Source organism: Procambarus clarkii, chromosome 18, assembly GCF_040958095.1.
Source record: "Procambarus clarkii isolate CNS0578487 chromosome 18, FALCON_Pclarkii_2.0, whole genome shotgun sequence".
Lineage (NCBI taxonomy): Eukaryota > Metazoa > Arthropoda > Malacostraca > Decapoda > Cambaridae > Procambarus > Procambarus clarkii.
In genome coordinates, this window is record NC_091167.1 from 33814665 (window position 1) to 33841986 (window position 27322).

Genomic DNA, 27322 nt, shown 5'->3' on the forward strand with positions numbered 1-27322 from the left:
GAGTAGAGGTCGTCGCTGGACAGTACTGGTGAGGACAGGTCGTCGCTGGACAGTACTGGTGATCAGAGGTCGTCCCTAGACAGTACAGGAGAGTAGAGGTCGTCCCTGGACAGTACAGGAGAGTAGAGGTCGTCCCTGGACAGCACAGGAGAGTAGAGGTCGTCCCTGGACAGTACAGGAGAGTAGAGGTCGTCCCTGGACAGTACAGGAGAGTAGAGGTCGTCCCTGGACAGTACAGGAGAGTAGATGTCGTCCCTGGACAGTACAGGAGAGTAGAGGTCGTCCCTGGACAGTACAGGAGAGTAGAGGTCGTCCCTGGACAGTACAGGAGAGTAGAGGTCGTCCCTGGACAGTACTGGTGAGTAGAGGTCGTCCCTGGACAGTACAGGAGAGTAGAGGTCGTCCCTGGACAGTATAGGAGAGTAGAGGCCGTCCCTGGACAGTACAGGAGAGTAGAGGTCGTCCCTGGACAGTACAGGAAAGTAGAGGCCGTCCCTGGACAGTATAGGAGAGTAGAGGCCGTCCCTGGACAGGACTGGGAAGCAGAGATCGTACAGTAAAGCTTACTGGCAGGAGGTAACGTTTAAGATAGTGTATTGATCACAATGTATTCTTGGGACTATTGATCCTGTCTCGCAGTTACCATAAAATTTTAACCAGCCTTGCTTAAGATTCCCTTCGCCACCGCTCAACACCCGCCTCGACCGCTCAACACCCAAAACAACCGCTCAACACCCACCACAACCGCTCAACACCCGCCACAACCGCTCAACACCAGCCACGACCGCTCAACACCCGCCTCGACCGCTCAACACCCAAAACAACCGCTCAACACCCGCCACAACCGCTCAACACCCGCCACAACCGCTCAACACCCGCCACGACCGCTCAACACCAGCCGGCATGACCGCTCAACACCCGCCACAACCGCTCAACACCCGCCACAACCGCACAACACCCGCCACAACCGCTCAACACCCGCCACAACCGCACAACACCCGCCACAACCGCACAACACCCGCCACAACCGCACAACACCCGCCACAACCGCACAACACCCGCCACAACCGCACAACACCCGCCACAACCGCTCAACACCCGCCACAACCGCTCAACACCCGCCACAACCGCTCAACACCCGCCACGACCGCTCAACACCAGCCGGCATGACCGCTCAACACCCGCCACAACCGCTCAACACCCGCCACAACCGCTCAACACCCGCCACAACCGCTCAACACCCGCCACAACCGCACAACACCCGCCACAACCGCACAACACCCGCCACAACCGCACAACACCCGCCACAACCGCACAACACCCGCCACAACCGCACAACACCCGCCACAACCGCACAACACCCGCCACAACCGCTCAACACCCGCCACAACCGCACAACACCCGCCACAACCGCACAACACCCGCCACAACCGCTCAACACCCGCCACGACCGCTCAACACCCGCCACGACCGCACAACACCCGCCAGGACCGCTCAACACCCGCCACGACCGCTCAACACCCGCCACAACCGCACAACACCCGCCACAACCGCTCAACACCCGCCACAACCGCTCAACACCCGCCACAACCGCACAACACCCGCCACAACCGCACAACACCCGCCACAACCGCTCAACACCCGCCACAACCGCACAACACCCGCCACAACCGCACAACACCCGCCACAACCGCTCAACACCCGCCACGACCGCTCAACACCCGCCACGACCGCACAACACCCGCCAGGACCGCTCAACACCCGCCACGACCGCTCAACACCCGCCACGACCGCACAACACCCGCCACAACCGCTCAACACCCGCCACAACCGCACAACACCCGCCACAACCGCTCAACACCCGCCACAACCGCTCAACACCCGCCACGACCGCTCAACACCCGTCACAACCGCTCAACACCCGCCATAACCGCACCACAACCACGCAACACCGCATTATCAGCCATGGAACACGGACATATGACACTGACCAAAGCGAGTATTCCTGACTTCCACCTTACATTTAACAGCAGGAGGAAGACACGCATTACACCGGTTTACCTTCAGACACTATCAGTTAGTTTACTAAGGTTACCAGTTTTTTTTCGTGCGCTGATAGTTTACGGTAGTTAATGTATACTCTCCACCTGCTCCAGGAAGCCGAGTCGCTCCAAAATCAAGGTCAAAACTTTCCAAGGCATTCCATTTTACTCTTTGCAGCTATGTTATGGTCATTTCAGTAACAGCAAAATCGTGTTTATGTCACTGGGTTATGTCAGAAGATATCTCATTATATACTTTCCTTACTGAAGCAGTCGGTAAGGCCAATGCTGTTTTGTTGGGATGTTCAGGGGCGTTATCAAAGTTATGGCGCTGAGCAGATTATGGCTGACCTTCATCACTATATGGAAAGGAAATATGAGCTTAAAATCACAGAGAATTGTATTTTGAGGCTTTGGGCATAAACAGAAAGGTTCATAAATTATGAACAATCAGTCTTAGGGGTAAATCACAATTAACAATCAGTCTAAAGGGTCCTGCACCATCAAGGGTAGAGCCCCCAGAAAGCACACAGTAGGTTCAGGCATGCCTGACCCTACCTCGTAGGGGCCTAGGGTAGGGGCCTCGTAGCCTGGTGGATAGCGCGCAGGACTCGTAATTCTGTGGCGCGGGTTCGATTCCCGCACGAGGCAGAAACAAATGGGCAAAGTTTCTTTCACCCTGAATGCCCCTGTTACCTAGCAGTAAATAGGTACCTGGGAGTTAGTCAGCTGTCACGGGCTGCTTCCTGGGGGTGGAGGCCTGGTCGAGGACCGGGCCGCGGGGACACTAAAAAGCCCCGAAATCATCTCAAGATAACCTCAAGATATGCCAGTATAAGGCATTAATGTTAAAGACCCTGGATCACATATGAACGATTGAGAGCTAATACCTTCGAAGACCAGATGGTATAGGCTGAGAGATTCGAACGGAAACTTGAATAAGTTGACTCGGGACCTTGAATGAGACCATCGAAGACAACCCAGAAAAGGGACTCAATGATCCAATGAGGGGACCCAACTGCGCAGCCTTGAGGCAGGCAGTTGTTGTTGTTTTAGATTCAGCTACTCGGAACAAAACGTTCCAAGTAGCACGGGCTATGGTGAGCCCCTAGTGGATTTACCTGGCCACTACGGGCTCAGCCACTAAGGAGCGGGGCTGTGTGGGGGCAGGCAGAGTAGTGACCACCAGTAGTGAAGCTTTTACACACCTGTTTAGGTGGTGTAAGATCTCATGATTTACACACCTGTTGGGAAGAGTTTACCCACATGTAGCGGAGTGTTTAACACCTGTAAGGCAATGGTTTTCCCTCTCAGCTCGTTATACCTCCTCTTCCTCCCCCCCCCTACCCCCTACCCTCCCTGTCCAGCTACACAGAAAAACCCCTCAGCGCTCCCACACACTCATCCAAACAACACACTTAAATAGACACACTTAGGATAATTCAGGAACGATAACATCGCCACCACAATATCCGCCTTGGACGGCTTCCCACGCTATTTTCTGTCCCGTGATAATCTAGTCGCCCTTGAGACGGGAATGCGGACAGACGCTCTGTTTTGAGCTTACTGTTCCTGGGGTTTTTAAAACTTACTCCCGCTTCTTGGGTCTTAGCTCTAAGGAGAGAAAGAGGGAGGGGGAGGTGGGAAGGAAGAGGGAGGAGGGAAGGATTGCTCAAGTATCAACAAAGACCGACCACCATCGACTCCCATTTGCCCTGCGTCCATCATACATATAATTCACATTGCATATTATTTATCAACGCTGACTGGCAGGTAGCTTCTTGAGGAACCTTATCCGGTATGAGTGGAAGGCCCGGCATGCTGGCGCTGACACTAGGGAGGTGAACGCTGCTGGAGAGGACGACACATAAGCCGCAGACATTTACGGCTGGATATCAGAAGGGGAGAATATATTGGAAGATTGAGTATTCAATCTTAGTTATGCTTGCAGGGGTTGAGCTCTGCTCTTTCGGCCCACCTCTCAACTATCAATCAATCAACTTTTTTTCACTCACACAGTGAAAAAGTCACAGTTTTTCATTTAACTCCCAGGTACCTATTTACTACTAGGTAACAGGGGCATCAGGGTGAAAGAAACTATGCTCACTTGTTTCCGCCATTACCGGGGATCGAACCCCGGTCCCCAAGGATTACGAGTCCTGAGCGCTGTCCACTCAGCAACAGGCCCCCCCCCCTCCCTTTTACAGCTCCCCAGCGGATTACCCAACATGTCCCCCATGCCCTTCTTTGCCAGACTCGTGTTCTTGAGGATATCCTCATAATGCATCCCGATTTTGCCTGTGCAGATCTCATGCTTCTGTATGTGACTATAACCTTACTGTATGATGGGGACTTTCAGTGTCACGTAGCTAGTTCCTGACACGCACGGTACTCCCCGACAGTGTATGGGGGAGCAGCGGCACACATAAGGAGATGTACCTAAATGTGCTAATGAAAAAAAAATCGAATTGTGGTTTCTTATTTACATGTCTTTATTGTATATTTTCAGGCAGTTTCCAAGTGGTAGGCGCCGTGACGTCATGGACGGAGGAGGACTGTGAGAGAAAACGGTCCACTGCGGACACGCCCAACTATTTTAAACGTTCCGAAACTATTTCATTCACTACGTCGAAGACAGGTAGACAGCATGTGTATTAGATTTACACGTTAGATTTATATCGAGGTCTTTCCCCCCACCCCAAGTAGAACTACTGACCCTTCCCAGGATGCAACTTCACAACAGTCGACTAAATCCGGATACCGACTTAATATTAGGTGAACAGAGGCATTAGCTGATTTGAGACGGCCCAACCATTTCCGTCCCGCCTGGGATTCGGACCCAGGATGCACGATTGTGAACAGAGAACGAACCAAACTGTACTACCGCAATCCTATTTTATTACAAGTCTTAGTTGGGGACAGGAAGCCTGCCACTCTTTTCGAGGTCCCTAGGCCAACTACTGACCTTCCCTAAGATGTAACCCAGAACAGCTGCTTAACTCCCTGGTCAGAGTCCTGGTCATAGAGTCAGAGTCCTGGTTGGCTGGGATGACAAATTCTTAACTGTTTGCCCCTTTTCACCCAGCAGTAATTGGGTACCTGGTTGTTAACCGACTGGCGACTCGTATTCCAGGGAAAACTAGTAGGGTAAGACTTACTATGAGCTATGGGTAGATAAAGCTCTTAAGTTTGCTAACAGGAGTCAGATGTCGTCTGCTCCTGTACATATACCTGTGTAAAAACAAGAAGGCTTCCCATCTGATGGAAGATTGTTATTCACGAACTAGGACGAACTATGAACTAGAACTAGACGAACTATGGGGTTCAGTTCCTGAACCGATTATGTGCCTATGTAACCCTTTCCACCACCGCTAACGGGTTGTGTATGGGGGTGTATAATAAAGAAAGAAATTGAAATTGGAATGGACTTTGGCCTTTGTTTATGAGGACGGGCTGATATATTGAGTTGCGGTTCGAGCGGAGGTCGTCAGTGAAGCAGTGTTCGAGAAATGTTCGAACATCAATTGTGCGCCATGCAGCCCGTCCTCCAAACAAAGATCCAAAAGTGATTCCATGCACCCGCCAAACCCCCTGTTTATGAATGAAAAGCGGTTTACACACGACTCACAATTGCTGACGTTCGAACATATCCGGAACAAGTGCTTCACTGACGAATTTTGTTCGAATCACAATGCTATAAATGCTTCACCCACGTAGTACAAATACAAATAATCGCCAACAGAACCTAAACACCTAACCTAACCTATCCTATGCCTATATATGCACAATATGCTAATATATTATAATATTAATTTATACTTGAGAAAATTCCCGTTTTGAATGAACAGCATGTAAAAATTTCTGAATGCGTCTGTGGGGTCGACCGCTGGATGGAATGGACTTGAGTCGAGGACGGGTTGGCGCCACTTGTGTGTAAAGTGTTTTTCATTCATAAACGGAGGGCTTGACGGCTTGATTAACGAGCAATTTTGTTGATGACGGGCTGAAATTTTAATGAACTGTGTATTTAAAATCGGTATGATCTCAAATTCCTAATTCTTCCGTTTGACAAGGCGCCGGCGTCCTGTCCTCGTCAAGGTCAGTATTGTGTTAGGGTAAATATATATGTTTTTATATACTGGAATTTGGTGTATAGTTAGGCAAAGTTTTAAGGCTCTGTTGAAAATTATTTGCATTGAAGAGGTACGATTCGAACACAGGAGGAGAGTGAAGCAATATTCGAGAAAAATTCGAACATCAACTGTGAGTTGTGTAAAGTGTTTTTCAAGCCTTCTCTTTTCAAGAGAAGAAAGTTTGGTGGATTAAAGGGCTCGTTCTCGGTAATCAAATGATAAAGAAAAAAACGCTTAAAATTCAAACCACAAGTCTCCATATCCTTTTTCAAAACCCACACCTTGTCGCAGTGAGTAGGATTCGAACCTACGCGGGAAGATCCCATCTGATTTCTAGTCAGACGCCTTAACCACTCGGCCATCACTGCTTGTAACAATCTGTTTAGTGTTGTATTGTAAAATACACAGACCTACTATATGTTTAATATGCTCGTTATTAGTTACAGGAAGCTTGTACTTTGGCTTGTATGGAGGACCTCCTTAAGTTGAACTACTGACTTTCACCAAGATGCAACCTACAACAGCTGCTTATCTCCCAGGTAACAATCTTAGGCAAGATAAGTGTTATGCCACTGACTACACAGCACTTGCGGACAGAATATGTGGAAATTAGGATGGAACTGTGCCCAGCCACTTGGAGTATTGGGGGATCGAACGGCGACTCGCAAGTAGCGAGGCCATCGCTGTACAAGTGCTTGCTAGGTGAACAAGCCCATCAGATGAAAGGAAATATGTCCAAGGAATCGACCCCGGGAACCGCGTTCACGAATCGAGGCTGTGGACCACTGTAGTGCACTAGGCTTTAGGCAGATACGCACAATTAAGTCATCAACCCGTCCGCTGGGTGCATGTACCCTCGCAGTAATCACTTCAAAACCACTCCGCAATCAATACTCCCTATCCATGTGGCAGGGAAGCCCTCCCTACGCCAGACGACCAACGCTTACAAAGCCAAAGCCCAGGAACTGAAGCTCCACTTTGCAAGCACTTGAGAATACACAAAGTAACTTATAAACACTTGTACAACGCACCTGTAAACACTCAAACACTGCACACACACACACACACACACACACACACACACACACACACACACACACACACACACACACACACACACACACACACACTAACACACATGCACCCATTCATGCAAAACTTTTACACACAGGCCACACTCATACACACAAAACACACTTGCACAGACAACAAAAACATATTCATAGCACGTCATAATTCTGTCCATATATATCTGACGTAGACCAAGCCGGGCCGTGGGTACCAGAGACCAGTGTGCCATCAACACAACATACAGCCCTCATCACTTCATGGTCATCACTTGCTGCCAACATGTTACCCTCGGAAAATAAGCCGTTTCGACGACTGCTGGAATTTATTCCACGACGAAAAATATTACCACGCTATAATGTGTTGATAGGATTTGTCAGGTCCTATAAATCTACGCGGGGTTTAATGTATGGAACCAATGAGGTGGTCGCTATAAAGACTCATAGATTAGCGTTTTACGGGCTCGCCATAGCCCGTGCTACATAGACATTTCGTTCTGAGTAGCTAAATTTAAAGCAACAACAGCGTAAAACATCACCCCGCTTTTTTTTATTGTGATAAATGATTTTTGTTTATGTTTTAGCGTTTTGATATTGTACAGGAATTATAGGTGGTTGAACAGCTATCAAAACGTGACGAAATCTTTTAATGTAAGTCACAGGAGCTTCATTCTCGCTCATTATATATGTCTTTTAAGACTAAGGAGTGAATTAGTAATGGTAATGTCTTCTCATAGATATAATAACATTGGATAAAAACCCACACTTGTGTATATGTGAAATTTCCTTATTTCCATAATAACTACGGGCTCACCATAGCCCGTGCTACTTGGAACTTTTTGTTACAAGTAGCAAATCTTAAACAACAACATTACTTCCATATTTATGTAATTTCCTTACATAAATTTCACATATACACAAGTAAATATGGGTTTTTATCCTAAGTAGTGAATGATAATGATGGAGTTTTGAACCTGTCGCAAATTCCCCCCCCCCCCTTTCCCTATGTCTAACTGACGGTTTTCGGAAGAATATTTTGAAATTGCTGTATTCTGGTGCCTTTAGGACGAGACGTTGCGAATAGTGTGTCACTTGGTCAGTCGGGTTGAACAGTGTTGGGTATGGTCAGTTATTGGGAAGGATGGAAAGTATCAGGGGGAAAGCACCAAGCCATTAGGTCAGTTAATGGATGAATAAAGAAATTTCTTATTTAATTGGAAGGATCTGTAGGAGTATCACAGAAAATAATTAAATGTTCTTGGCCGATAGCTTCGGAATTCACTATACGGTCTTGGCTGTTTTTTCTCGTACCCACAGAGAGGCCCCGACCCACCCTCCAGCAGCCTAGCTCAAGTTATAACCCTCTAGCGCCCCTGCTGTCTCAAGCCTTGCAAATATAACCCGTGCGAGGCTACTTGGAAGGAAATACTATATTAACTTTCTTTGCCTTTGCTACAAGCAGTGATGGCCGAGTGGTTAAGGCGTCTGACTAGAAATCAGATGGGATCTTCCCGCGTAGGTTCGAATCCTACTCACTGCGAGGTTCATAAACATGTTTTGACGAAAGGAGAAAGCACTTGCTGTGTGGTCCATTTAACGTATTATTTTTAAGAGTTTGATCAAAGTTAAGGAAGAAACTCGTTCGCTAAAAGCCTTTGAACCGTCAAAAACATCATTCACCATTACTTCTTGTGCTACAAGTGTGAGAAGTGTCCGCAGCCAAGGCTGGGATGAACGGTATACACAACCTGAAGTTTGAACCTAAAGGTATACAACTGAAGATACGGAAATTATAAACTGTATTTTATTATGTCCACTCGTGTACTGTGGGTTGCTGGCTCCCCCGTGCACCACCACACTCCCCAGCAGTCACCACAGCAGCAACCACAGCTTCACGGAATTACATTTCACCTTTGTAAATGCACATTAATGACACTATGTAAAAGACACATCGAACACTTTATGTAGGGCATACGTAAATCTGTGTATCTATGTATTTACGTATGTAGGTTAGCTTAGCATTTTAAAAGCACCGAATTACCTTCTGTGGTTGAGTGTTCAATAAACCCTTGAACTATATGTTTAACACTTCTCTAACCCTGTCCATGGAGGACAGAAGAAAATGTATATATGCTGGTTAGCATTGTAAATGTGTGGCCACGTCTGTGGTAGAAAATAATAATAATAATAATAAAAAAAAACAGCTTCATAAGACCAGGTGTACAGTGCACCTCATGCACCCCACCAGACAGTGCGTCCCAATCCTGATTGGGAGCACCAAGAGTGCTCCCAATCCTGAGCACTCTTGATGTGAACTCTGTGATCAGGAACTGGGTCATGATTTCACACACTGCATTATTGCATATCTAATCATTCGACCCTTCAGACCTGCTGGTATGTGGTACCTGGAGCTTTCCAATTACTTGATCCAATCTTGTGCTCTTGAAGACATCCGCATTTTGCATCCAAAGTTTGCCAATGCAGACTTCTGATCACATGGCCTTGCATGACTATCCAACGAGACGGAGGTTTTTTTTTAGTATCGTATAGCTAGCTCTTGAGACAAAAGCCGTAATATAGTCTATTATAGTCTAGTCTATTATATAGTATATTATATAGTTCATATAGTCTAGCGAAGCTGTCCAAGTGGCCAGCAGTCATGCTTAGCAGCCACGCATGTTTCACCAGGTGGGTGTTACTTTGCTGCTCTGAAATTGTCATATATTTAACAGACAAATACATTCATTTCCTTCTTACAAACCGCTTCCACCCAGCCAAATTTACAATATATCCAGCTTCTCACACTGTCCGCTTCTTCACACACAGACTATGTCCACCCACTTCCTCTTCTCCTGCCCTCAGATTCACATTGAGTCGTCGCCCAGTATGTAAATAGCACATGGTGGCATGCAGACTCTCCATGTACTCTGTGAACTCAACATCGTTAAATGAATATTTCAGAGAGGGTTCAGGTGATTCACATCTGTACCGGCAAGGTTAATGGGTCCAACGGTAAGGTAATTATGAGCAGAAGGCGCTAATCCAGTGTGGATGTTAATCTAAGAGAGAGAGAGAGAGAGAGAGAGAGAGAGAGAGAGAGAGCTAATGGCGCTAATCCAGTGTATAACGCTTCAAAATGATATGACATTAACAATTGCCACCATTTATTCCATTCCAAATCCTTATCCTGATCCCTTGCAAGTGCTTATAGTCGTGATGGCATGGCGCTTTCTCCTGATAGCATCAGGAACTATTAGGATATAATACATGTATATGACTGCATGTAGACCTGTCGACAAGTCTGATGGGTTCGGAGCAGGATTAGTAACTGTGTAACTGACTCGCAGCATATGTAAATTGCCTTGTCTAGAGACTTGTGAATCACTTATGATATAATAAGACCCTGATTGCACTTAATCATACTTGTGTCTGAAGTAAGACGCACAAGCAGTAAGATCATCACTGATGGACTCAAGAGTGTGTCTGACGTGTATATCCTCTCCATATATGACAGAACTGTTGAGTTACTTAAAACACACATTCTCTTAAGTAGGGAATTGAATAGCTTAAACGGAAAAGACATTATTGATTCACGATGTTGAATATAGACCAAAAAAAATTAACATCAGAATGTTTTCTGGTTGGTCATGTCTCTGGTTGGTCATGTCTCTGGTTGGTCATATCTCTGGATGGTCATGTCTCTGGTTGGTCATGTCTCTGGTTGGTCATGTCACTGGATGGTCATGTCTCTGGTTGGTCATATCTCTGGATGGTCATGTCTCTGGATGGTCATGTCTCTGGTTGGTCATGTCTCTGGTTGGTCATGTCTCTGGTTGGTCATATCTCTGGATGGTCATGTCTCTGGTTGGTCATATCTCTGGATGGTCATGTCTCTGGATGGTCATATCTCTGGATGGTCATGTCTCTGGATGGTCATGTCTCTGGTTGGTCATGTCTCTGGTTGGTCATGTCTCTGGTTGGTCATGTCTCTGGATGGTCATGTCTCTGGTTGGTCATGTCTCTGGATGGTCATGTCTCTGGTTGGTCATGTCTCTGGTTGGTCATGTCTCTGGATGGTCATGTCTCTGGTTGGTCATGTCTCTGGTTGGTCATGTCTGTGGTTGCTATCGTGTGATCAGTGGATCATGGCGTGCGTCTCTGATTTTCAGGGTGAACTCGGGTTTTCTGCCTTTGATTTGCAGGAGGAGAATCGCTGGAGTTAGGTCATCTTTCATCTTTGATTAAACTCGCCTGCGTGAGTGATTTTGTGTGTGTGTGTGTGTGCGTGTGTGTGTGTGTGTGTGTGTGTGTGTACACACGTAGTTGTGCTTCCCGGGGTTGAGCTTCGGTTCTCTGGTCCCGCCTCTCAATCATCAGCCAACTCGGGTACAGGTTCCTGAGCCTATTGGGCTTTATCATATCTTTAATTGAAACTGTGTATGGAGTCTGCCTTTACCACATCACTGCCTAATACATTCCAATTGTTAACTACTCTGACGCTGAGAAAATTCTTTGTCATTTGTGTCTCATTTGAGTACTAAGTTTCCACCTCTTTTCCACTGCGTGTCATATATCACTCCGAGTTAAATAATTTATCTTTAGTCTACCCCTGTCAATTCCCCCCCTGAGAATCTTAGTATGTGGTAATCCTGTCTCCCCTACGTCTTCTGTCTTCTAGTGACGTGAGGTTTAATTCCAGTAGTCTTTCCTCGTAGCTCATGGCCCCCTCAGCTCCGGTACTAATCTAAGTAAGCGTACCTCTGAACGTTCTCTAAATTCGTCTTGTGCTTGATTAGGTACAGGAGCTGCATACTCCAGGATTGGTCTGACATATGTGGTATACAAGGTCCTGAATGATTCCTTACCAAAATTTCTAAAGGCAATTCTTATCTAGGCCAACCGAATATACGCTGCTGATGATAGCCTTTTGATGTTTGCTTCAGAGGACAGATCCGGTGTGATGTCAACTCGCCTGAAGTCGTAAATAGGTTAAGTGGGTTGCTCTGATGCCCTATGGGTTCGAGTTTCCCGCAGGCACACATGAATTAGGTGTAAATATTTATTAAATTTGTACGTATTTGAGTGTACAAAGTCAGGAATCATTACGGGCTCACTATTTACCCGTGCTACATGGAAATTTTGTTCCGAGTAGCGGACTCTAAAAACGAACAACGACAGGAGTCATGTAACTATGATGGGTTGAGCCGCTGCATCAGGAAGTATGGCCGTGACCTGTGATGTGAGAGAGCCACGGTTGCCTGATTATTCTTCGCGTGTCCAAACGGGAGTCAGAGACTGGAGCCGAGCCAGTGTGTAATGGGTAACGGTCATTCTAACCCATTTTCCTCTTGGCCAGTATTGTTTCACGCAATGGTTATGCTAGAGGTAGAGGGGGGTTGGGGGGGCATGAGTGAAGGGGAGGAGAAGCAAGAGAGGGAAGAAAATGATAGGAAGCAATAGAGAGTATACAGCAAAAGGGGAAGAAGAGAATAAGGGTGTAAATATTAGAGAAGGGTACAATTTTGTTCAATGTCATTGTTCAGAATAGTTATTGTGAATATAGAGGAGAAGCAAGGAAGGGAAGGAAATGATAGGAAGCAGGAGAGAGAGAGGGAGAGAGAGAGAGAGAGAGAGAGAGAGAGAGAGAGAGAGAGAGAGAGAGAGAGAGAGAGAGAGAGAGAGAGAGAGAGAGAGAGAGAGTGAGAGAGAGTGAGAGAGAGAGAGAGAGAGAGAGAGAGAGAGAGAGAGTGAGAGAGAGAGAGAGAGAGAGAGAGAGAGAGAGAGAGAGAGAGAGAGAGAGAGAGAGAGAGAGTGAGAGAGAGTGAGAGAGAGAGAGAGAGAGAGAGAGAGAGAGAGAGAGAGAGAGAGAGAGAGAGAGAGAGAGAGAGAGAGAGAGAGAGAGAGAGTGAGAGAGAGTGAGAGAGAGAGAGAGAGAGAGAGAGAGAGAGAGAGAGAGAGTGAGAGAGAGAGAGAGAGAGAGAGAGAGAGAGAGAGAGAGAGAGAGAGTGAGAGAGAGTGAGAGAGAGAGAGAGAGAGAGAGAGAGAGAGAGAGAGAGAGAGAGAGAGAGAGTGAGAGAGAGAGAGAGAGAGAGAGAGAGAGAGAGAGAGTGAGAGAGAGAGAGAGAGAGAGAGAGAGAGAGAGAGAGAGAGAGAGAGAGAGAGTGAGAGAGAGTGAGAGAGAGAGAGAGAGAGAGAGAGAGAGAGAGAGAGAGAGAGAGAGAGAGAGAGAGAGAGAGAGAGAGAGAGAGAGAGAGAGAGTAGACACCACAAGGGGAGGAAGAGCTATAAGGGTGTAAATATTAGAGAAGGGATGCAATTTTGTTCAATGTCATTGTACTGAATAGTTACTGTGCAGAATTATTGGTATATTGCGTGTCGGGTGTGTTGCAAGAAATATATAAGGATTTTATGCATAATGACGTACTGCCAGGAATCTTAGCGAATTATCCAAAATTTGCTTACTGTAGGTAATGCATGCACATGACTATAAAGCTGCCGCCCAGTTGGGTGGGTTTGGAGCAAGACTAGGATACCTGATCAACCAGGCTGTGATTCATATGTCGGACTGCGAGCAGTATAGCGTCCAACAGTCTGGTTGACCGGATCACCAACCAGGAGGCCTGGGTCAGAGACCGGGCCGCGGGGACGTTGATCCCCACCCCCTCCAGACTCGCCACAAGGTAAGTAACGCAGGTACCTATTTACTGAGAGGTGAACAGAGATATTACGTGAAAGGAAACGTGCCCAACCATTTCTGCCCCGCTTGGGATAGACAATAGCAAAACCAGAACAGATCATTCAACAGAAGACTATTGTTTCAGTGTTCTATATATGAACATGTATATAGTATTTATAATATGTTATATAGTGTGCTATACGAGCTCAAGCTAGAGACATGGAAGTATAGCGAGTACCACGGCATACCAAGCGTGCAAATGTTGCGTTGTATGTGTGTGAAAGTTTATACAACTTGTAGTACATGCAGTGATGGCCGAGTGGTTAAGGCGTCTGACTCGAAATCAGATGGGATCTTCCCGCGTAGGTTCGAATCCTACTCACTGCGACAGTGTTTACATTTTTGGCATTGACTGCGCGACTTGTATTCCACATAAACTAGGAATGTGTGGCTTCGGCCGCCTGGTGACGAATGACCAGTTATGAAATCGTACTCCATAGGACGTTTTCCTAGGAACTGCTGGACGATAGTAATCCTTATACTAAATCTAGAATTTTATAAATGTGTTGTTGAAAGTAAAAAATAAAAATAAATTGGGAAGACTGTTGCTGAAAACATCTGTTTTAGATCTGTTGTTAATTTGTTTAATAAAGTGTAGTCATGGCCTTGTATTCATAACGAAAAATGGTAATAATATTGACTGATAATAATGGTAATGGTATGCAAATTGGTCATTTGAGCTTAGAATGAGCTCGTCGGCGGAGATGATGAGTGTGTGTGACTAGGTGGTGAGGCGGGGAGTGAGGTCTGGTGGCATACAAATGCTCACTATGCAGGTGCTGGATATGTAGGTGCTCATTATGCAGGCTGGCTCTGCAGGGCCACCTGTACAGGTGCTGGCTCTGCAGGGCCACCTGTACAGGTGCTGGCTCTGCAGGGCCACCTGTACAGGTGATGGCTCTTCAGGAAGGTGCAGATCGTATACAAAGTTCCAAGAGAGAGAGAGAGAGAGAGAGAGAGAGAGAGAGAGAGAGAGAGAGAGAGAGAGAGAGAGAGAGAGAGAGAGAGAGAGAGAGAGTGAGAGATAACATAGATAACTTCAACCCAAATGTCATTCTTGCTCTGTGTGTGTGGTGTCGCCGTGAGTCGAAATGCGGAAAAAAAAGAAACTGGAAATAGATGTTTCCAGTTGATGATGGATGGAGTTGATGGACTGATGGAAATAGAGACCATTTAGAAACTTTCTCTACCGGCGTAAATGACAATACGCAATTGAGTGCCACCGTGAGAATGACAAAAACAGATAAGGAAGAACATTTTTTTGTAATTAAGAGATAAAGTTCTTCACGAGCCAACGTCTTCTTAGTGGCCAAGTTTGTCCTGGGAAATGGAAAATTCATGTTATCAGTAATTTGATTAAAATAGTAAATGCTTTAACATTACATATTCAGTTTATTTTTATTAGTTTTTATATAGTAGTACTTATATTACTTAGTACTTATATTATCACCTCTATTATAGTATAGTACTTATATTATCACCTCGGGTGCAACTGGAGGGACCCATAGCCTCGGAGAAGAAATTATAGGGCATTTTGAGAAAACCTCGTGAATTCTTCTTGAACATTTCAGTATTTTCTTCTCCTACCACCCCTCCACTTTTTTATTATTTTATACAACTATTATTATCTTATTTTATATATACCTAAAATTATATCTTATTTTTGTATTCCCTTTTCTCTTATTTATTCACTATTTTATTGTATTGTTTCGTTGAAGTGTGTCTCACCGTACAGCCCTTGTGTACGGTGACTGTGCTGAGTCTTGTGTACGGTGACTGTGCTGACTCTTGTGTACTGTGACTGTGCTGAGTCTTGTGTACTGTGACTGTGCTGAGTCTTGTGTACGGTGACTGTGCTGACTCTTGTGTACGGTGACTGTGCTGACTCTTGTGTACTGTGACTGTGCTGAGTCTTGTGTACGGTGACTGTGCTGACTCTTGTGTACTGTGACTGTGCTGACTCTTGTGTACGGTGACTGTGCTGACTCTTGTGTACTGTGACTGTGCTGACTCTTGTGTACGGTGACTGTGCTGACTCTTGTGTACGGTGACTGTGCTGACTCTTGTGTACGGTGACTGTGCTGACTCTTGTGTACGGTGACTGTGCTGACTCTTGTGTACGGTGACTGTGCTGACTCTTGTGTACGGTGACTGTGCTGACTCTTGTGTACTGTGACTGTGCTGACTCTTGTGTACTGTGACTGTGCTGAGTCTTGTGTACGGTGACTGTGCTGACTCTTGTGTACGGTGACTGTGCTGACTCTTGTGTACTGTGACTGTGCTGACTCTTGTGTACGGTGACTGTGCTGACTCTTGTGTGCTGTGACTGTGCTGACTCTTGTGTACGGTGACTGTGCTGACTCTTGTGTACGGTGACTGTGCTGACTCTTGTGTACGGTGACTGTGCTGACTCTTGTGTACGGTGACTGTGCTGACTCTTGTGTACTATGACTGTGCTGACTCTTGTGTACTGTGACTGTGCTGACTCTTGTGTACGGTGACTGTGCTGACTCTTGTGTACTATGACTGTGCTGACTCTTGTGTACTGTGACTGTGCTGACTCTTGTGTACTGTGACTGTGCTGAGTCTTGTGTACGGTGACTGTGCTGACTCTTGTGTACTGTGACTGTGCTGACTCTTGTGTACTGTGACTGTGCTGAGTCTTGTGTACGGTGACTGTGCTGACTCTTGTGTACTGTGACTGTGCTGACTCTTGTGTACGGTGACTGTGCTGACTCTTGTGTACTGTGACTGTGCTGACTCTTGTGTACTGTGACTGTGCTGACTCTTGTGTACTGTGACTGTGCTGAGTCTTGTGTACTGTGACTGTGCTGACTCTTGTGTACTGTGACTGTGCTGACTCTTGTGTACTGTGACTGTGCTGACTCTTGTGTACTGTGACTGTGCTGACTCTTGTGTACTGTGACTGTGCTGACTCTTGTGTACGGTGACTGTGCTGAGTCTTGTGTGCTGTGACTGTGCTGACTCTTGTGTACTGTGACTGTGCTGACTCTTGTGTACGGTGACTGTGCTGACTCTTGTGTACGGTGACTGTGCTGACTCTTGTGTACGGTGACTGTGCTGAGTCTTGTGTGCTGTGACTGTGCTGACTCTTGTGTACTGTGACTGTGCTGACTCTTGTGTACGGTGACTGTGCTGACTCTTGTGTACGGTGACTGTGCTGACTCTTGTGTACGGTGACTGTGCTGAGTCTTGTGTTCGGTGACTGTGCTGAGTCTTGTGTTCGGTGACTGTGCTGAGTCTTGTGTTCGGTGACTGTGCTGACTCTTGTGTACGGTGACTGTGCTGACTCTTGTGTACGGTGACTGTGCTGACTCTTGTGTACGGTGACTGTGCTGACTCTTGTGTACTGTGACTGTGCTGACTCTTGTGTACGGTGACTGTGCTGACTCTTGTGTACGGTGACTGTGCTGACTCTTGTGTACGGTGACTGTGCTGATTCTTGTGTACGGTGACTGTGCTGATTCTTGTGTACGGTGACTGTGCTGATTCTTGTGTACGGTGACTGTGCTGACTCTTGTGTACGGTGACTGTGCTGACCCTTGTGTACGGTGACTGTGCTGATTCTTGTGTACGGTGACTGTGCTGATTCTTGTGTACGGTGACTGTGCTGACTCTTGTGTACGGTGACTGTGCTGACCCTTGTGTACGGTGATTGTGCTGACTCTTGCGTACGGTGACTGTGCTGACTCTTGTGTACTGTGACTGTGCTGACTCTTGCGTACGGGTCATTATAGTGATTAGCGCCAGGAAAGTAATAGTGACTGAGCCTGATGGAAAGTAGTTTCAATTAAATGGTTCACCAATCAAGGTTTCTAATCGCCGGGGACAGGAAGCTTGCTTGGCGTTTTTCTTTTCCTTGTTGCTCCTGTTTACTTTTAGGTGAACAGGTGCATGAGGCGGAAGGAAACGTGCCTAACCGTCTCTGACCCACCCGGTCCTCTATTATAAAGCGAGGATGTAGACTACTGCGCTACAGGACTTTCTACACAAGATGTTCTGAAGACCAAGGCTTAATTAAGACTAAATTAAGGCTTCGCGCACGTCAGTTGCCACCTGTGGCGCCAGAGGGCACATCTGTCTTGTTTATTTTGTCAACAGTGACGCGAGAAAAGTAACCGTCTCGCAGTGAGTAGGATTCGAACCTACGCGGGAAGATCCCATCTGATTTCTAGTCAGACGCCTTAACCACTCGGCCATCACTGCTGAGAATACTTAACATATAGTGTTGCAAAATAATATTTCTAGGGCTGATAAGTCATCATTCTGGTGTCGGTACTTCCCCCCCCTCCCCACGTCGGTACTTTCCGCCTCCACGTCGGTACTTTCCGACGTGGAAGTGGGAAAGTACCGACGTGGACGGGGGAAAGTACCGACGTGGCGGGGGGAAAGTACTGACGATGAGGGGGGGAAAGTACCGACGATGAGGGGGGAAAGTACCGACGTGGAGGGGGGAAAGTACCGACGTGGAGGGGAGAAAGTACCGACGTGGAGGGGGGAAAGTACCAACGCGGAAGTGGGAAATACCGACACCAGAATGATAACTTATCAGCCCTAGAAATACTGTTTTGCAACACTATATGTTAAGTTACTCTACATAACACTATATGTTATATTACTCACCTTGTCCTGAGGGTTGAGGACGCTGGAGTACCTGGTAGTAGTGAGGTCAGTCTGGGGGGCAACACTGCCTGTGACGTGCTCACATCCACCAATCTTGCAAGACGTCGTAAACACTCAAGACGGAAAAACACTGAACCAAGGATTGGAGGTGCCGTCAAGTGTGTAATTTCGCCACAGCGGTAAAGGTTTTTCTTCGACTGGTATTTTCAGCCTAACACTAAACTGTCCCGAGTCGACACTTAGTCACGTACAGAAGTTGTAGGGTTTCCTGGCCTGGTTTCTTGTTTATTTCCTGCCGATAACAATGCACTTTTTAGGATCCTGCTAGACAAGGAACGATTAATTCAAGTGCCCGGACCCATTATAACATTACAACATTCAGTCCCTGTAACTCACTGTGACAACACTTGCTGCTCTTGTCCGGCAGTGAAGGTGTTCCATTAACACTTTAAACGTTTCCGCCACTCTCGTCACATCACGACCTTCACTAAGCATTGTTAACTCCTTAACGATCTGGGGCAAGATTCACGAAGCAGTTACGCAAGTACTTACGAACGTGTTCATCTTTCCTCAATCTTTGACGGCTTTGGTTACATTTGTTAAACAGTTTACAAGCATGAAAACTTCCCAATCAATTGTTGATATTGTTATAAACAGCCTCCTGGTGCTTCGGAGCTTATTAACTGTTTAATAATTGTAAACAAAACCGCCAAAGATTGAGAAAAGATGGACAGGTTCGTAAGTGTTTTCGTAACTGCTTCGTTAATCTGGCCCCTGCCCCGCGGCAACCCGTCCTCGGACCAAGTCCATTCTATCCAGCGGTCGACCCCAAAGACTCATTCATCAAGTTTAACACTCTCTTCATCCAAAACAGAACTTTTCTCAAATATGAATTAATATTATTATATATATTAGTATATTGTGCATATATAGGCATAGGTTAGGTTAGGTTAGGTGTTTAGGTTCTGTTGGCGATTATTTGTATTTGTAGTACGTGGGTGAAGCATTTATAGCGTTGTGGTTCGAATAAAATTCGTCAGTGAAGCACTTGTTCCGGATATGTTCGAACGTCAGCTGTTGTGAGTCGTGTGTAAACCGCTTTTCATTCATAAACAGGGGGTTTGGCGGGTGGATGGAATCACTTTTGGATCTTTGTTTGGAGGACAGGCTGAGCATTTATAGCGTTGTGGTTTGAACAAAATTCGTCAGTGAAGCACTTGTTCAGGAAGCAGCCCGTCCTCCAAACAAAGATCCAAAAGTGATTCCATCCACCCGCCAAACCCCCTGTTTATGAATGAAAAGCGGTTTACACACGACTCACAACTGATTTCGTTCGAACACTTCCGGAACAAGTGCTTCACTGACGAGTTTTGTTCGAACCACATCGCTATAAATGCTTCACCCACGTACTACAAATGCAAATAATCGCCAACCGAACCTAAATACCTAACCTAACCTATGCCTATATATGCACAATATGCTAATATATTATAATATTAATTTATATTTGAGAAAATTCTTGTTTTGAATGAACAGCAAGTTAAAATTTATGAATGCGTCTGTGGGGTCGACCGCTGGATGTAATGGACTTGAGTCGAAGACGGGTTGCCGGAAGTGTTTGAACGTCAGCAGTTGTGAGTCGTGTGTAAATCGTTTTTCGTTCATAAACAGGGGGTTTGGCGGGTGCATGGAATGGACTTTGGGTCTTTATTTTGAGGACGGACAGTAATTAACAGCCTAGTGTGAGGACGGGTTGCAATAGGAACTCCATATTAACCTTTACTGCGGCGGGTCACATCATTAAGGAGTTAACCTTACTTAGTTAAGGTGGCGTTGTGACGAGTGAGGCGCTGCCTCCGTACGTGATTAAGTGCTGACTCAGGAAAGTGTAGTGTTAGGCTGGAAACACCTGTTGAAGACACTTTACTGCTGTGGCAAAATTACACACTTGTCGGTACTTTCAATCTTTACTTTAGTGTTTCTCGCCTTGTGTTGAGTGTTTACGACGCCTTGCAAGATCTGAGGATGTGAGTCTGCCGCAGGCAGTGTTGCCCCCCCAGTCTGACCTCACTAAACTAGGTACGAACCCCATCAGTTGCTCATTCAACCTTTACTACAAGGTGAGTAATTCCTCGATTCTCAAATGTCGCTTTTTCCGGTAAGTTCACATTTCCATCTGTTTCCATAGCTATAGTTTAGAGATCCAAGTAACCGAGAATGAGAGGTGTTCGGCATTTTCGGACTTGCTATCATTACTATGGATATTTCGTGTGTACGAATAGGTTGGACGTACCCGTATAATAAGCGCCTGAGGAATTCAGGGGCCAGATTCACGAAGCAGTTACGCAAGTACTTACGAACGTGTACATCTTTCCTCAATCTTTGTCGGCTTTGGTTACATTTATTAAACAGTTTACAAGCATGAAAACTTGCCAATCAACTGTTATTATTGTTATAAACAGCCTCCTGGTGTTTCGGAGCTCATGAACGGTTTAATTATTCTAAACAAAGCCGACAAAGATTGAGAAAAAATGTACAGGTTCGTAAGTGCTTGCGTAACTGCTTCGTGAAACTGGCCCCTTGGTAGTTTAACAGTCTCGTTGTGCTTCAGGGACAAAGCTATTAAATTAACTCCATTGTTTGCCATATTATGATGCCCTGTAATTAATCACATCTTAAGTAAAGCGACAGTCGAATAACAATGTCAATTTTTTGAGGAAGTAACTCCATGTAAAAAGGGTGTTATTAAGCTGAATTAGATTGACGCTGTAGCGTTGACGAAGAGCTTCAGCAGGAATACAGTTGGAAACTGTAAGTGTAAGTCAGCGTGTATCCTGGTGAGGTGTTGTATTGTGTCCATATGTGGCGTGTATGCCGGTGAGGTGTTGTATTGCGTCCACATGTGGCGTGTATCCTGGTGAGGTGTTGTATTGCGTCCACATGTGGCGTGTATCCTGGTGAGGTGTTGTATTGTGTCCATATGTGGCGTGTATCCTGGTGAGGTGTTGTATTGCGTCCACATGTGGCGTGTATCCTGGTGAGGTGTTGTATTGCGTCCACATGTGGCGTGTATCCTGGTGAGGTGTTGTATTGCGTCCACATGTGGCGTGTATCCTGGTGAGGTGTTGTATTGCGTCCACATGTGGCGTGTATCCTGGTGAGGTGTTGTATTGCGTCCACATGTGGCGTGTATCCTGGTGAGGTGTTGTATTGTGTCCACATGTGGCGTGTATCCTGGTGAGGTGTTGTATTGCGTCCACATGTGGCGTGTATCCTGGTGAGGTGTTGTATTGCGTCCACATGTGGCGTGTATCCTGGTGAGGTGTTGTATTGCGTCCACATGTGGCGTGTATCCTGGTGAGGTGTTGTATTGCGTCCACATGTGGCGTGTATCCTGGTGAGGTGTTGTATTGTGTCCACATGTGGCGTGTATGCCGGTGAGGTCTTGTATTGCGTCCACATGTGGCGTGTATCCTGGTGAGGTGTTGTATTGTGTCCACATGTGGCGTGTATCCTGGTGAGGTGTTGTATTGCGTCCACATGTGGCGTGTATCCTGGTGAGGTGTTGTATTGTGTCCACATGTGGCGTGTATCCTGGTGAGGTGTTGTATTGCGTCCACATGTGGCGGGTGGCGGACATGACATGTACGGACCTATGACCAGGCAGTGTGGGTGGTGTCATGACGGTGCCAGGCAGTGTGGGTGGTGTCATGACGGTGCCAGGCAGTGTGGGTGGTGTCATGACGGTGCCAGACAGTGTGGGTGGTGTCATGACGGTGCCAGGCAGTGTGGGTGGTGTCATGAGGGTGCCAGGCAGTGTGGGTGGTGTCATGACGGTGCCAGGCAGTGTGGGTGGTGTCATGACGGTGCCAGGCAGTGTGGGTGGTGTCATGACGGTGCCAGGCAGTGTGGGTGGTGTCATGACGGTGCCAGGCAGTGTGGGTGGTGTCATGACGGTGCCAGGCAGTGTGGGTGGTGTCATGACGGTGCCAGGCAGTGTGGGTGGTGTCATGACGGTGCCAGGCAGTGTGGGTGGTGTCATGACGGTGCCAGGCAGTGTGGGTGGTGTCATGACGGTGCCAGACAGTGTGGGTGGTGTCATGACGGTGCCAGACAGTGTGGGTGGTGTCATGACGGTGCCAGACAGTGTGGGTGGTGTCATGACGGTGCCAGACAGTGTGGGTGGTGTCATGACGGTGCCAGGCAGTGTGGGTGGTGTCATGACGGTGCCAGACAGTGTGGGTGGTGTCATGACGGTGCCAGACAGAGTGGGTGGTGTCATGACGGTGCCAGACAGTGTGGGTGGTGTCATGACGGTGCCAGGCAGATGGTGCCAATCACAGCTGGTGAAGAATTGGTACACACTTAAATTACTGATATTGAGAGTAATTATACATAACAAATATAATAAATATATATAGAAATTATTAATGGAAATTCCCTCAGTGACTGGGAGTATGTTAGAGAGTCACGCTCTAAATGTCCTCCAGTCCTTGCTGACCGGTTTCCAGATAAAACAAAAACACTATTCAACGCGTTAAGAAATCACCAGCAAGTAAAAATACAGTAAAAGATATAATATCAGGATGAAAACAAACACAACTGACTAGCTAACAAAGACATTAGGTTCGTGCAACTTTCAGTGTTCTTGTTGAGAACATCATCATCACTTGGCCATTATTGCTCGATTATGTTGGGCGATGGAAACCTGGAGTTGTCTAATAATTACATCATAACACGGGTTTATTGTAATTATACTCTGAATGATTCAAACGGTAAGGGGCTAATAATCATATAATGCTCAGAACAGAACAACTACAGTTTCGGCAACAGTGATTTTTACAATTCTGTCGACCTTCACGGATGCATTACAAAATACAGGACACAATAACAGATAATGTAGTCGTCTAATTTAAACAACATATAACGAAATTTATCATGAATGTTCAACAAATTTTGCCGCGCCGCTGAACTGTGCTGTTCCAACTGAGCCGCGGATTTCCTTGAATCAAACTCCTTATAAATAGACGTAGCGTTAATGTTTTCTAAATTTGACAGGAATAAATAGGCCCTTTTTCTGTGACAGTAAATCTTTAATAATCATGGGGAACCCCCTAGCCGTCGGGGGGGGGGGGATGACGACTGAGTTGACAGCGCTCGGGATTCGTAGTCCTAAAGTTCCGGGTTCGATCCCTGGCAGACGCGGAAACAAATGGGCGGAGTTTCTTTCACCCTGATGCCCACTGTTCACCTAGCAGTAAACAGGTACCTGGGAGTTAGACAGCTGCTACGGGCTGCTTCCTAGAGATGTGTAACAAAGAGGAGGCCTGGTCGAGGACCGGGCCGCGGGGACGTTAAGCCCCGATATCATCTCAAGAAAACCTCAAGATCATCTCAAGTATCCAGCTCAGAGTATCGAGGCTTTCTCGGCTGACTTGTTTTATTCCGTTCCATAGCTTTAAGTCACAATTTTTTGTTTACACTCAGGTTTATATTTTTTAAAACGTTTGATCAACCAATGATGCAGATTACATGAAAAAGACCTTATTGTGTTTGCTGGATGATAGATTCCTTTCAGACAAAAAACAAATAATTAATTTGTGAATTATTGAAGTACAGATGTGACCAACAGGCCAGGCAGGCAGGAGATTGTATTGAATGTTAGGAAGAACATCTAGGATCCGCCTTTAAATTTCCTGTATACTCACTTTAGCTTACCAAGGTCAGTATTGTCAAGATCCCACAGTTCATAACCAAACAAGTTTGGTTTCATAACCAAACCATTCACTGTTAAATAACTTTCGACCAGATTTCAAGATGACCTGAGTCACTCAATAGGGCCTTAGAGGAGATAACATAACCCAGATCTGTCTCGCAATATTTTACTGGAATATCCCTGCCTTTCCATTCTGGTTCCCAGTGGCTGCTGGGTGCACCAGGAACGCTATTGAAAGATCACAGTCCAGTCGTACCCTCCTACCCTGGGGTTCGAACCAAGGTCTTCTCGTTTGCGGTACGCGTGAGCAAGGGTGCTAACCACTACACCCCAGGATGGTGTGCTAGCGCTATTTGGTATTATGGTAATTATAATTATATTTAATTATATAGCTTTTGCTTATTAATTTATATTTGGCTACTGGACCATCGGGGCGGACACTGCTGGTATACACACAGCAGGTGACATTGTTCGGCAACTATTGCAAGATTTTCTGCCCGATTTTTACTTAGGCTTTGTAGTGCTGCTTTTTTGGTGAGTCCACTCACAAGATGAGTGGCGCTGCCCAATACTGTCACTATGGCGGTGTGTCCACTCACAGGATGAGTGGCGCTGCCCAATACTGTCACTATGGCGGTGTGTCCACTCACAAGATGAGTGGCGCTGCCCAATACTGTCACTATGGCGGTGTGTCCACTCACAAGATGAGTGGCGCTGCCCAATACTGTCACTATGGCGGTGTGTCCACTCACAAGATGAGTGGCGCTGCCCAACAAACTCGCCCCTCGGGGCAAAATTTAATGTTTGGCAAGCAACCCGTTCTCTTATTTTCCTGGCCAGAGCGGTACACTGATGCATGAGGACACTGAAGACAGAGAGCGGAGGCTGCATGTGTCTCATCAACATTACACCCATGTTGACCGCCCCGCAGAGATGCCATTACCATTATCATAACCATTAACGTTACACGGGGAGACGCCAAGATCTCGCCAAGTTTACTCATACGAGGGTTAATATCAATGTTTTATGTGTCTTTAATTGCAAGAGAATGTTGTAATTAGTTTAATTGAATCTTAAAGGCGGTAATAGCAACGTGGGGGGGGAATATTTACTATAGGAAAGAGAGCAGAGCTGTAGCCAGCAGCCGCTGCTGGCGCCAGGTGACCTCTACTGGTGCCAGGTGGGCCCTACTGGTCTCAGGTGACCTCTACTGGTGCCAGGTGACCCCTACTGGTACCAGGTGACCTCTACTGGTGCCAGGTGGGCCCTACTGGTGCCAGGTGACCTCTACTGGTGCCAGGTGACCTCTACTGGTGCCTGGTGACCCTTATTGTTGCTAGCTGACCCCTACTGGTCTCAGGTGACCCCTACTGGTGCCAGGTGACCTCTACTGGTGCCAGGTGACCTCTACTGGTGCCAGGTGACCCTTATTGTTGCTAGCTGACCCCTACTGGTCTCAGGTGACCCCTACTGGTGCCAGGTGACCTCTACTGGTGCCAGGTGACCTCTACTGGTGCCAGGTGACCCTTATTGTTGCTAGCTGACCCCTACTGGTCTCAGGTGACCCCTACTGGTGCCAGGTGACCTCTACTGGTGCTAGCTGACCCCTACTGGTGCCAGGTGACCTCTACTGGTGCTAGCTGACCCCTACTGGTGCTAGGTGACCTCTACTGGTGCTAGCTGACCCCTACTGGTGCTAGGTGACCCCTACTGGTGCCAGGTGACCCCTACTGGTGCCAGGTGACCTCTACTGGTGCCAGGGGACCTCTACTGGTGCCAGGGGACCTCTACTGGTGCCAGGGGACCTCTACTGGTGCCAGGGGACCTCTACTGGTGCCAGGGGACCTCTACTGGTGCCAGGGGACCTCTACTGGTGCCAGGGGACCTCTACTGGTGCCAGGGGACCTCTACTGGTGCCAGGTGACCCCTACTGGTGCCAAGTGACCTCTACTGGTGCCAGGGGACCTCTACTGGTGCCAGGGGACCTCTACTGGTGCCAGGGGACCTCTACTGGTGCCAGGGGACCTCTACTGGTGCCAGGGGACCTCTACTGGTGCCAGGGGACCTCTACTGGTGCCAGGTGACTCCTACTGGTGCTAGGTGACCCCTACTGGTGCCAGGTGACCCCTACTGGTGCCAGGTGACCTCTACTGGTGCCAGGGAACCTCTACTGGTGCCAGGGGACCTCTACTGGTGCCAGGGGACCTCTACTGGTGCCAGGGGACCTCTACTGGTGCCAGGTGACCCCTACTGGTGCCAGGGGACCTCTACTGGTGCCAGGGGACCTCTACTGGTGCCAGGGGACCTCTACTGGTGCCAGGGGACCTCTACTGGTGCCAGGTGACCCCTACTGGTGCCAGGTGACTCCTACTGGTGCCAGGTGCCAATTCCCCCCCCCCCCCTCCGTGAGAGCCACCCCTGCATGGCCCTCTCGCTGCTGGTATAAATACCTTCACCGGCCAAATCGGGCTGGCTGTCTATGAATTATTAAACCCCGTTTTCTGTTGGAAGACATTGCCTTTTGAGGGGGTACGAGTGCTAGTTGGTCAGGGTTGGATTAAAACATCTATGCCTAGGACCGCAGTGAGTAGGATTCGAACCTACGCGGGAAGATCCCATCTGATTTCTAGTCAGACGCCTTAACCACTCGGCCATCACTGCTTGAAATAAGGTGGTTGGTATGCCTGTTATTAACTGAACTTAACGTGATTTTTTTAATGTGCATAATATTTTTATGATTTCCCATTTTTTGGATAAGAAGCCTATTAGACTTATCGAGATCATCGACTGATATTTCTCAGGATGCTACCCACAACAGCTGCCTAGTTCCTGGGTACCTACCCATTACTGCAATGATCACGTGAATAATATGATATAAATAATTTGGCATAAATAGTTTTTTATTTTTAAGTCATTTATTTATATGATATATCATTAAACGAAGTCTGCAGCCGTGAGGACTGAGTTGATTCTTTTACTGACCA

At 47.0% G+C, this 27322-nt stretch overlaps 2 protein-coding genes and 5 non-coding genes across 8 annotated transcripts in view; 3 read left to right on the forward strand and 4 right to left on the reverse strand.

The window, feature by feature from the left end:
- Nucleotides 1–62: 62 nt before the first annotated feature.
- On the reverse strand, nucleotides 63–24395 carry LOC123754596 (uncharacterized). Its single transcript, XM_069326800.1, has 4 exons — nucleotides 24331–24395; nucleotides 22276–22965; nucleotides 15707–17409; nucleotides 63–535 (listed from the first exon to the last, which is right to left on the reverse strand). The coding sequence occupies exons 1-4, from the start codon at nucleotides 24393–24395 to the stop codon at nucleotides 63–65; spliced, it is 2931 nt and encodes a 976-aa protein (XP_069182901.1).
- TRNAS-AGA (transfer RNA serine (anticodon AGA)) lies at nucleotides 6462–6543 on the reverse strand. Its single transcript has one exon. It is a non-coding gene; the product is annotated as a tRNA-Ser (tRNA).
- TRNAS-AGA (transfer RNA serine (anticodon AGA)) lies at nucleotides 8701–8782 on the forward strand. The gene has a single exon. It is a non-coding gene; the product is annotated as a tRNA-Ser (tRNA).
- Nucleotides 14224–14305, forward strand: TRNAS-CGA (transfer RNA serine (anticodon CGA)). The gene has a single exon. It is a non-coding gene; the product is annotated as a tRNA-Ser (tRNA).
- On the reverse strand, nucleotides 18124–18205 carry TRNAS-AGA (transfer RNA serine (anticodon AGA)). The gene has a single exon. It is a non-coding gene; the product is annotated as a tRNA-Ser (tRNA).
- The window catches only part of LOC123754599 (galactosylgalactosylxylosylprotein 3-beta-glucuronosyltransferase P), a 117293-nt gene continuing 110348 nt past the window's right edge, over nucleotides 20378–27322 (forward strand). The window contains exon 1 of one of the 2 annotated variants that reach the window (XM_069326486.1): nucleotides 20378–20742. The gene's annotated coding sequence lies outside the window, so the exon portion shown is untranslated. The remainder of the gene's footprint in view (nucleotides 20743–27322) is intronic. The other variant, XM_069326487.1, reaches the window with a different exon arrangement.
- On the reverse strand, nucleotides 26918–26999 carry TRNAS-AGA (transfer RNA serine (anticodon AGA)). The gene has a single exon. It is a non-coding gene; the product is annotated as a tRNA-Ser (tRNA).